The following is a 12,049-nucleotide window of genomic DNA, read 5'->3' as shown; positions in this document are numbered from 1 at the left end:
CATGAGTTCAAATGTGGCTTCAGATACTAGCTGTGTGACCCTAGGTAAATCACTTAGACCAGATTGTTTAAAAAAAAAAGCCTAGTGTTTACCAAAGCACATGGACAGCTAGTTTTAACCTGACAGTTTTAGTAACTTGCTGGAGGCATGAAAGGTTAAATAAATATCCCAGAGATGCACAGTATGTGTCAGGGGTCAGATTTCATTGAAAAGTTAATTGGGAGAACTAGTGGATTCTGTCTGCACAAGGGTGAAGATCCATGAGTAATCAGTAGGTTGCAATGAGATGGTAGCCGAAAAGATCATAAATGTTGAGACATTGGGTTAGAGAAGCTTGGCTCTTTAGAAGATTTTGACAGGAGTAGCTAGAATCGAAGGATTGACATTTGGCAGAGGAGAAATTGGAGCATTCAGAAAGAATAAAAAAGCACGAGGTATGCATCAAAACACACTCAAGAACTCTTTGAAATAGCATTGATCTCTCTTATATCTAGATTTTCCAAACACTTTTGATAGCTTAAGGAAATTCCATTGTATTCAAGTCCTGGTTAGAGTGAGCTCATTTGTTTCCCCCACTGAGAGGCATCTTCAGGGAAAGGTGAGGGAGTGTCTAAAGGCTCTGCTCCTATTCTCCCACAATAATAATAAAAAATATTGCTATTATTTCAGTTGGTATTTATGTAATACTTTAAAGTTTGAAAAGTACTCTTCATATATTACCTCATTTGGTTCTCACAACAATCCTGTAAAATGGGTGATATTATTTATCTTCATTAATAGTTGAGAAAACTGAAGCAAAGTGACTTGCCCAAGATCACAAACTAGTAAATATGGGACGTGAAATGGGGTTTTCCTGACTCCCAGTCCAGCATTATTGCCACTATACCACCTAACTTTTAGGATGAGCACTATACTAAATGCTGAGGAGACAAGGAAAGATAAAAGGCAGTCCTTGTCTTCAGGAAGGTAATATTCTAATGGGAAAACAATGTGAAAACAATTATGTTCAAACAAGCCATATCCAGCATAAATAGGAAATAAATAACAGATGGAAAGAGGTAGTAAGAATTAAGAGCTATTGGGAAAGAATTACTGTAGAAGGAAAGATTTTAGCTGAGATTTGAAGGAAGCCCAGAGGCAGAGATTAGAAGGAAGAACATTCCATGCATGGGGTCAGCCAGTGAAAATTCTTGAAGTTGACAAATGGGGTAATTTGTGTGAAGAACAGCAAAGAAGCCAGAATCACTGGATGAAAGAAAACATGGTGAGGTATAAAGTATAAGACTGGTGGCAGAATAGGTCTGAAGGCCTTTGAGGACCCATTACAGTTTATTGATTAGTGGAGATGATATGATCAGATTTCTGCTTTAGGAAGATCATTTTGACAGCTGAGTAAATAGTGGAGTATAGTGGGAAGAGACCTAAGGCAGGAAGACCAATAAGCATAGTATTGGAACAGTCCAGGCTTAAGATGGTAAATGTCTGTACTAAGTTGGTGATAGTGCCAGAGGACTGAAGAATGGAGTGTTATGGAGAAAAATGTTATGAAGGTAACATCAACATGCCTTATGCACCTATCAAACTGATTAAAATTATTGAAAGGGAAAGTAACAAAAGTTGTAGGGGAAATGGAAACAATTATTGAACCAGCCAAGCAACAGACTGAAACATTCATCTGAAACTGCTTGACTACAATGAAGAGAAAGTCCAACTAAGACAAACATCCAGAAAGTATGCCTTGTGAGGATACAGCAGCAAATTAGCAGAAAAACTAGACAATCATCAACCACCATATTTCACAATAAACTTTGTGAAGATCCTCTAAAGAGAGAAAGAATAGAGGTTCTGAAGTTCCTGACTAGACTAGTTGTCTTCCATGCTTCTTCATTTCTGCATATTTACTTTGATATATATATATCTATAGATATAGATATGTCATTTTCCCAATAGAATGTAAGCTTCTTGTGAAGAGGAATAGTTTTATTTTTGTCTTTCTTGAACCAGCTCCTTGTACAGAACTTGCTATAGAACAAGTACTTAGTAAACACTTTGATTCATACTAAATATTTGTTGAATTAAATTGAATTCTATGATTCTAAGGCATTTGCAAAATCACTTTTGTAAGAATCAGTTTCCGTACAGCTGCCTTCATGTCCTGATTTCTCAGGCTATAGATAAAGGGATTAAGCATGGGCGTAACGACAGTAAAGATCACTGTGGCTACTGTGTCCACAGCTGAGTAGGAAGATGAGGGGCGCAAATAGATCCCCATGATGGCCCCATAAAAGAGGGAAACCACAGTGAGGTGAGAGCCACAAGTGGACAGGGCTTTCTGTATTCCTTGGGTAGATGGGATTTTCATCACATTGGAGAATATGAAGACATAAGAGATGGCGATGCATGTGAATGGGGTAACAAACACTACCCCACCTACAGTGAACACCATCAAATCACTGATGTAAGTGTCTGAACAGGAGAGTTTTCTAACTGGGTAGGGATCACAGAAGAAGTGGGGAATAGTGTTGTCAGCACAGAAGGACAATTGAGCCATTAATAGGGTGTGTAAGAGGGCATGAAGATTAGTAATGACCCAGGATATGGCCACCAGAAGGATACAAAGCCCAGGGCGCATGACAGTAGTGTAGTGAAGTGGGCGGCAAATGGCCATGTAACGGTCATAAGCCATTACCACCAGAAGAAACCCATCCATGTTTATAAAAGTAATAAAGAAATACATTTGTATCATGCACTCCACATAAGAGATAGAGTTGCTTTTTGATATGTGGTTTACCAACATTTTGGGGATTGTAACTGATGAAAAGCAAATATCAACAAAAGAGAGATTGGCCAAGAAAAAATACATTGGTGAGTGAAGCCGGGCATCCAAGCCAATGGCCAGCATGATGAGCAAGTTTCCAAACACAGTGACAAGATAAACACACAGGAACAGCCAGAAGAGAATTTTCTGCTGTTCTGGTTGACTAGAGAGTCCCAGGAGAAGGAATTCAGAGATAATGGTTTGGTTTGCTCTGTCCATATCTGCCAGAGGAAAAAAAAAATATAGCTCAATCAACAAAGGATTATAGAGTTTTATTCTTTACTTAGCAACTAGTTTTCTTGCATATGGCAAATTCAAGATGTTTCTTCATTTGGCATTATTTAAACTGCAAAATTAATGTAACTTTTTAGACTAATGATCAAATACTCTTATCAGGGAATATAGATTTGGTCATGCATTTAGAACTAACTTAAAGGCAGTAAATAAAGAAACAATATAAGTTCTGCATGGAGAAACAAATAATGAAGTCATTTAGCAATTGGTATTGTGAGGTCTTTATAATGTTCATAAAGGACATATAGCTGTGACATACATTTGATGAGTTGGACATTTAAATTTGTGTCCTTCTCATGCCTGTTTGCTCCTTTACATTCTACCTCTACACTCTTGTACACTTTCCTAAAATTCATGTAAGTTATTATTGTCAGTGAGAGGCAGTTGTGGAATCAGGAAGCCCTAGATTTATTTAAGTTCAATCTCTTTCACACACACTAACTGTACTTAAACTTTTAGTATATTCTTGTATAATTCTACAAGAGTATAAATGTCCTCTCCCAACACATTTCATTGTATTTTAAATGTTGTTTCAATTAACAACATTTTTTTTCTTTTACTCTATCCAAGCCATTGAAAAGAAAAAGAGAAAAAAAATTCTTTTAACTAATGTTCGGTTAAGGAAAACAAATTCTCACATGGCTATGTTCAAAAAACATGTCTTATTTTATACTCTGAGTCTATCACCATTTTATCAGAAGATGGGTAGCATGCTGATTCACTTGTCTTCTGGAATAATGATAAGTCAATATTTAAAAATAAGTTACAGAAGTGAAGAACTATGTGAAATCTGCACTAGTAAAGACATTTTCCACTCTGGGAATTTCATGAAATGATTAAAATACAGGTACAGAATCAAAGAATAGGTGATAGAAAGATAGACAGGTAGCTAACATAGATAAAATTTGTGGATAATATTTGCTGCAGTTCACTGGATCTAATCTAATCTAAAGATTATCTTTAGTTGAGATTCAATTCATAACTTGATTTTATACTGCTTCCTTTTATTTTAAGAATACAACTCTATTAAAATAGTCAGACATATTAACTTGATAAATTGTTTTATAGAGTTTTTAAAAAGTTAACATATTAAATAAAATGTAATTTTATTTTTTTTAATAAGCCGCAAGACACATAGGGAATACCACTGTATTTTAAATACAAAGACTTGAATTTTAGTCCTCACCTTAGCAAGTATTATTGATTATTAACCGTGTGAACTTGAATAAATCTCTGTTTCCATGAAGCTTGGTTGGTAACATATGGGATTAATAATACTTATATTATCTAGTTCATAGTATTATTTTAAGCAAATCACCTTAAAATGTCATTTAAATATGAACCTTAGTTTTTATCAGCTGCTATATGATATATCAGAAAGAGCTAAATTTTGAGCGCGGTGGCCTATGTTCAAACCTTTATTACTTACTACTTCTGTGACTTCAAGAACATAATTCAACCACTTTAGATCTCAGTAACTCATTTTTAAAATGTAGGAATTGTACTAAATGACCTATAGGGTCCCAGTTAATTATATATTTATGAACTAAGATCTAAATGTTAGGATCTTATGATGTATTAACCTAACTTTGTTTTAGTTCAATACCTTTAGAGGTGAATAACCTTCCCTTACTCACCCAAATCTTATGAGACTGTAGCATTGCTCCAAGACTTCAAGATGATTTGTATCCAGTCTTATGGTGACTCCTTATTAAAGTTTCCTTCATAATTCCTGTCTTTAAGTGATTCAGTTTAAAGATATCTTCCTGAAACTGCTGTCTTTCCCTGTCTATTAGTCTTCACAAGTTTCGGGTCCCTCAGAATGATATCTCTCTTCCACAGTGCAGTAGAGAAAAGGGAAAAGGAAAGCTATGTAAGAGAAACTATACTTCTCTATGGAGAAGATAAATACCCCTAATCTTTTCCTATCAGAATAAACTTAATTTCCCATGCTTCTCTTAAAATGTAGAAAATTGTGGGTCTACAGATTCCTAGAATATTAGACCAGAAAGAGAACTTAGAATTCTATTTCCTTGGATAGACTAAACAATATATGCTACAGGAATTCAGAAAAGGGAAAATTCAGTTTAGATTGGATTGATCAGAGAGAATGAGATTTTTGCTGGGCCATGATATATGGGAAATTTCGGTGATCTTTCCCCAACCCCAGTACATTACATTTGTGTTTTAATGTAATGGGCAGACCATTGAATTTGAATTTAGAAAATCTTGTTTTAATACTAGCTCTAATTACATACATACATGTTTTTAAGCTAGTCAAGCTACTTTCTCTTGGTCTCCAGTTTCTTTAAAGTAAAAGTTTACCACTAGAGGATGTTTAAAGTTCCTTCTAGCTCTCAGTCCTAGGATTCTCTTTCAAGGACCATAGTCTAGCTTAGTTCTACCAAAGAGGAACTGAGCCACTGTCCCAATCATAATCCTTCTATTTCCTGCTGTTAGTTGCATCCTATCCATTGGTGGGTAAGATGAAGTATAGAATTGCCTGAAATAGAATTTCTCCCTGTCTTTCAGCTGAACTGAAAAAAGGGATTATGTATTTGTGTATAATTATATGACGTGTCTATGTTGTGTGTCTGAGTATGAGTTTTGTGTGTATGTATGTATACGTGTATGTGTGTTTGAAGGCAATGCCCTAGCTGTTTCCCTAGATCTTACCCAGATGGTTTGTAAAGATCTCAAGCACTGTCACTTAGCTCTGTTACTTCTATTTCTTTCCTTCAGGTAATGGGAAATTTGAAGCCAGCTAAAGGTTGAAAGCCCCAGAGAAATTCTCCCTGGCATAGATAAGATGGAAACAGGGTCTGTTAGTCCTTGGACAAGATAGGGTAGACTTGGTTCCTTTGCCCCAGTGGGAGTCTGTGTTGGACTTGGAGTGGGAATATTTACATATTTCATAAACCTCTGAGATTTTATACCCATAGCATCTCATTAAAGATAAAGGTGGAATAATGTCCCTTCTCTATTCATCTTTCTGACGATTTTCATGTTAATACATGGAAGTAACCAGAATTCTAGATCTGACTTGGCTACTCAATATCACTTTGGCAAGTTTCTCTCTTTGATTATCAATATTTTTTCCCCCAAAAGACAGTATTGGAGTAGATATCTTGGATTTAGAAGAGATCTTACAGGTCATCTTGCCTGCCCCTCCTTTATCTTTATCTGATGTGTAAATTCTGTCAACAAGATCACTGACATGTGTTTAGTTTCTTTTTGATGAAGTAAATGACAGGGAACTCACTACTTCTAAGCACTACATTCCATTTTCAAATAGCTCAAATTGTTGGAAACTTCTTCTTCTAACTAATAAAAATTCACTTTTCTATAAATTCTATAAATTCCACAGAGTAAAAGCCTGCATATAACAGGCTTTCAGATATTTGAAGACATATCTTATGTTTCCACAAAGTCTTATTTCTAGAAGCTGAAAAACTGTGCTCCTTCAAGGAATAATCCTAATTATGGCATGCTTTGAAGCCTCCCACCACCACCATCCTAATGATTCTCTTCTTGTCAATAAATTTACAGCATGTTTTCCAGAATTAGCTATCTATTTCAGATGTGGGCTATAGATTAATCAATGAAGAGTAGTTATCTGAAACTTACCATGTTCAAAACAGAACTCAATATCTTTCCAAACAAAAATCTCTTATCTTTTGAATTTTCTTTTGAGATGTTTACAGTAGTGGTGGCAAAGAATTGGAAAATGAATAGATGCCCATAAATTTGGAAAAATGGCTGAATAAGTTGTAGCAAATGAAAGTAATGGAATATTATTGTTCTCTAAAAATGATGAACAGATTGGTTTAGAAAGGCCTAGAAAGATTTGCATGAACTGATGCAGAGAGAAAACAAGCAGAATGAGGAAAACATTGTACATAGCATCAACAAGATTGTTGCAGTGATCAACTATAACAGACTTTGTTCTTCTCAGCAGTCCAGTGATACAAGATCATCCCAATATTGGATGGAAAACACCATCCACATTCAGGGAGAGAAGTATGGAGACTGAATGTAAATCAAGATATATGGTATGTTAACTCCCCTTCCCCCCTTTTTCTTATTTGTGGCTCTTGTGGCTTTTCCTTTTTGTTCTAATGTCTGTCTCCCAACATGATTCATGAGGAAATATGTAAAAAAATGAATGTAAATATATCCCCAAATCTCCACTGTTTTTATATGTAACTGGGAAAATTTTTTAAAAAAGTTTTCTTTTGAGGGCAATGCCATTTTTCTAGTCACCCAGAGCTTCAAGCTCTCTTTCATCCTAAACTGTTCATTTTTATTCATCCTACCATGTTGTCTAATGTAAAGAGGAGAAGACAGAATTATCAGATACCAGAATCAGAATCCAAAAGAATTTGGTGTCATGTTTTCCCTGGAACAGAGCTAACACATGCTAGTAATTAAGAAAAATACTTGAGCAAGGGTAATTGTTGGTTGAAGTAAGAGGAAACAAGACTTGAGATAAGAAGGGAATAGGCAGAATCCATTTTGTCATAGGGCATATCTAATATATAAAGGTAAATTAAAAGTAATTAGGGAAGGGGTACTTGTAGTTAGGTCTCATATTGGAAATACCATTACAACTGATTTTTAATGAGAAAGTGAAGAAGAGGAGAGAATACAAAGACATAGAGGTGGGAGATGGATTATACAGCAAAGAACAGCAAGATCAGTTTCATGGAATTGTACAGTTAAAAACAAGAGAGTAAAGTGTAACACACCTGGAGAGGCTGAAGCCAGATTGTTAACGGTCTTAATGACCAAACAGAAGTTTGTATGTTTTCCCAGGGGCAATATGGAGCCACTGGGGCTTTTGTGAGTAGGGAGGGAAAGAGTTTGAACTTTTTCTTTTGGAAAATACCTTTGGGAGAAGTATGGCAGATGAACTGGAGAAAGGAGATACTAGATTGGGAGAATATTTAGAAGGCTATTACAAAAGTTAAAAAAAATAGTCCTCTAACAGAAAATATATTTATATATTATACTTCCATCAAACCAAACTGTCTGTATCAAGATTTATGGTTGTCCAGATGTGATTGTCCCTGATCACAACACATTGGAAGTATTGTGCTTAGTTCAAAGTGCCACATCTTTGGAAAGACATCTGAAAACCATAATCCATCACAAAAAAGTAATGAGGTTGTCAAGGGGACCGGAAATCATGGTCTCTTTTTATACATTTATATACATTCACATACATACACACATATAGAATTGCATGGAATTTTTTATATAGAATTTTAAAAAACTAAGTGAAGAAAGGGCTTGGTACAATTTCATTGAATACATAAGACTTGTTCTATGTTGTACAAGGCATCACAATCAGGAGCAAGACTAAGGTGTTACAGAGAGAATTATTGGATTGTGATATAAAGTGAAGCTTCTAAGAAAATGGAGGTGCCTCAAAATAAAATGAGCTGTCTCAAGAGGACTGAGTTCCCTATCACAAATATTATATCCTTTGTTCAATTCTTCTCCAATATCTCCCATAGGATTACTATCTCTTACCTGCTCCATGAAATGATCTAGAGTAGGATTCTTGGAATAAGGATGTAAACTGAATAAGGAGATCACATCTGTCATACTTGGGGTCCATTTTTTGCCATATCATCTTTATACAGAGCCCTAAAATTAAGATGTCTTAGTATTGGAAGTGAAGAGCACCAATTAAATCTTTCAGTAGCAGAATTGTGTAAACTGATGTTCCTTGAGTCCCATGTATTGACAGAACTGTTCCTTGAGTCCCATGTATTGACAGAACTGGAATTATTGGCAAATTTGTCTGTAGTACTTACAGGAAAGGCCGTAACTATGTTCATAATATTTTTTCTCTTCTACAGGGACTTGGTCTTCTCAATAAAGGACCTAAATTGAACTACCAGTGGGATGGATGTCTCTGGGTCTGCAGCAAAGTTGGCAAATGCCATTGTGTCTAATATAATAAGGATCAATAACAACTGATAACAAGAAAGTTTTACCTCAAAGATCTAGAGGTAGTGAGACACAGAATGAAGAGGGAGAAAAGGGAAGAATGGAAATAAAGTTTAGAAAAAAACCCCAAAATGTCTGTCGCTGTTGAGGCAATTAGGGTTAACTGACTTGCCCATGGTCACAAAGCTAGGAAGTGTTAAGTGTCTGAAGCAAGATTTGAACTTAGGTCCTCCTGACTTCAGGGCTGGTACTCTGTCTAATGCACCACCTAGCTGCCCCAAAATGTCCATTTTTAAAAATCAGATTGCTTTCTCATTGTACTTTATCTCCAATCCCAGCTAGATGGTCCATATCCTAGCCTACTTCCCTATTTCAATGTATTATTACATCTGTTGGGCAGGGACTTTGTAACTTTTTTCTTGTGTTTCCTGACTAGTTTTTAGTAGCTGTTTAATAAATGCCTGGCAAAACTAACTATATAATAAATGCTTGACATACGAAAATAAATGCAGAATGAATAGCAACTGATAAGCCATCTTTACCCTTGGATGAAGATAGACTAGTTTCTACTACCTAGGGTCAGGGCCCCTTTCTTCCAAATAATGACTGAGCAAGGAATGGATGTATTTCCAGGTTTCAAATATTTTCTATAGTATGGCTAATTTGTCAGACATATGAGATAATTGCTGTTGGTACTTTCTAGTCTTTAAAGCTCTTATAATGGAGGAATAGCAGAATGTCATTCTACTATTGCGGCTACACTAGGTCATCTCTTTTGGAATTTAGAGAACAATGTCACTGTCTTCCAAAGGCAAGGTCTGGCTGTCCTAGTAATTAAAGACATCAGAGATAGGAAATATAATTTGTAGACTGGCAAGGGGGACAAGTTAGAAAGAGGAATGGAGAACAATGAATCCAAAAACCATGCTGGATGGGTTATTATAGTGGATGTGCGAGGAAGTTAGAAGATCTGGGGTGAGTAATTCAACAAATACCAATCAAAGAAGATTTCTCTAAGTTCAGAGAGCCAAAGTATAGGGAGTAACAAGAAATTAATACTAACTGAACTTCAAGCTACTGCCCAGAAGCTTAAGTCTATATTTAAAAACTTTGCCTACTCTCCATCTTTCCTGGTCTTGAAACTTTGAGCAATTGCAGGAGAGAATTACTTTCTCCAGATCACTCATGTTCCCTTGATAAACTAAACATTTGTTTCCTGGAAGGTTAGAGAAATGAGCTGTGTCTAATAAAAGCAAACAAAATAGAGATAAATGTAAAGTCTTCCCCTTAAGTTCAAAATATAAATTACAAGAAGAGAGGAAGAGCATGAATAGCAAATAGTACTGAGGATTCTGGTGAATGGCAGACTCAATATGAAGTGATAATGTGATTTTACATTTACTTTGAGAAAGGCATGATTTATGGTTGATTTATCAAGATTTATGGTTGTCCAGATGTGATTGTCCCTGGTCACAATACATTGGAAGTATTATGCTTAGTTCAAAGTGCCACATCTTTGGAAAGACATCTGCAAACCATAATCCATCACAAAAAAGTAATGAGGTTGTCAAGGGGACCAGAAACCATGGTCTCTTTTTATACATTTATATACATTCACATACATATACACATTTATTATAGATTTGCATGGAATTTTTTATATAGAATTTTTAAAAACTAAGTGAAGGAAGGGCTTGGTACAATTTCATTGAATACATAAGACTTGTTCTATGTTGTACAAGGAATCACAATCAGGAGCAAGACTTAAGTGTTACAGAGAGAATTATTGGATTGTGATATAAAGTGAAGCTTCTAAGAAAATGGAGGTGCCTCAAAGTAAAATGAGCTGTCTCAAGAGGACTGAATCCCTTATCACAAGAAATCTTCAGGCAGAGACCTCTTGAATTAATCAACAAATAATCATTTATTGAACACTACCTAGGTATCAGACACTGTAAGTAGATTAAAATGTGCACAATAAATTCAAAATAATTTGAAGGGAGGGCATTGGAAACTGGAAGACCAGAAAAAGCATTATGTAAGAGTATTACTTGAGCTGAGCTTTGAAGGAAATCACAGATTCTTATAGGCAGAGATGAGACAGGGGCATTTTCCAGGCTTGGAGGAGAGCCTGCACAAAGGGATGGATGTGGGAGATTGAGTGTTTTTCACACGGTGAGTTTGGCTTGATGGAAGTATAATGAAATTAAGCTGGAGAGGATAGGGAGGAGCTAGACTGTAAAGGTCTTTAAATTGTCAAGAGGAAAGGGCCAAGGGTCTTTAAATTAAATTACTTGGTTGTAAGAGTAATTGAGAACTATAAAAGTTTATAGAATGAGGAAAGACATGGTCAGAACTATACTTTAGGAATATTGTTCAGCAGTTGTATGTATAGGATAGGATAGGTATGAGCTAGAAAGATCATTGAGGAGGTAATTGCAACAGTCCAAGCAAGACATAATGAGGGCTTAAAGTAGGGTAGTTGCTGGGTTAAGTGAGAAAAGAGGTTGTTAGAAATATTGTACTGGATATTGAACTACAGGCATAGATTAGACTCAGGAATTGGGATTGATGAACTATTTTTTAACATGTTGATAACTATATTTTGACATAATTGGTTTTCATCTTATGTATTTTATATTATGCATTTACATACATTATTCTGAGAATGGAGTCACCAGACTGCCAAAGGGTCTCACAAGACAAAGAAAGGATAAGATTCTCAGGTGAGGTAATCTTTAAGATCCATTCAAACTCAGATTCTAAGTATCTCATAGTACAGTATACTATTTTACTATGACTATATGGGAAGGTATTTATGTAAATACATAGGTTAATGGACAAATTGGAAATGGAAAGGCATGCAAAAGAAACTAATAAATTACTTCATATGTTACACCCATTCAATTAAAGAGTAAGTGGATATAATTGATGGTGTTGTGTAAAGTTGTGTCTCTTATTCCTTTCTTTTTTGCTCAT

At 35.5% G+C, this 12,049-nt stretch overlaps 1 protein-coding gene across 1 annotated transcript; it reads right to left on the bottom strand.

Annotated features, from left to right (window-relative positions):
• Nucleotides 1-2,095: 2,095 nt before the first annotated feature.
• On the bottom strand, nt 2,096-3,037 carry LOC100920430 (olfactory receptor 1361-like). Its single transcript, XM_012540280.1, has one exon. The coding sequence runs from the start codon at nt 3,035-3,037 to the stop codon at nt 2,096-2,098; it is 942 nt and encodes a 313-aa protein (XP_012395734.1).
• Between the last annotated feature and the right edge of the window lie 9,012 nt (nt 3,038-12,049).

This window comes from Sarcophilus harrisii, chromosome 2 (genome assembly GCF_902635505.1).
Source record: "Sarcophilus harrisii chromosome 2, mSarHar1.11, whole genome shotgun sequence".
Taxonomy (NCBI): domain Eukaryota; kingdom Metazoa; phylum Chordata; class Mammalia; order Dasyuromorphia; family Dasyuridae; genus Sarcophilus; species Sarcophilus harrisii.
The sequence above is the reverse complement of the archived record's forward strand: the minus strand, read 5'-3'. Positions and strand labels throughout refer to the sequence as shown.

Excerpts from the sequence above, each read along its gene's own strand:
- LOC100920430 (XM_012540280.1), bottom strand. The coding sequence starts at position 3,037 with ATGGACAGAGCAAACCAAACCATTATCTCTGAATTCCTTCTCCTGGGA.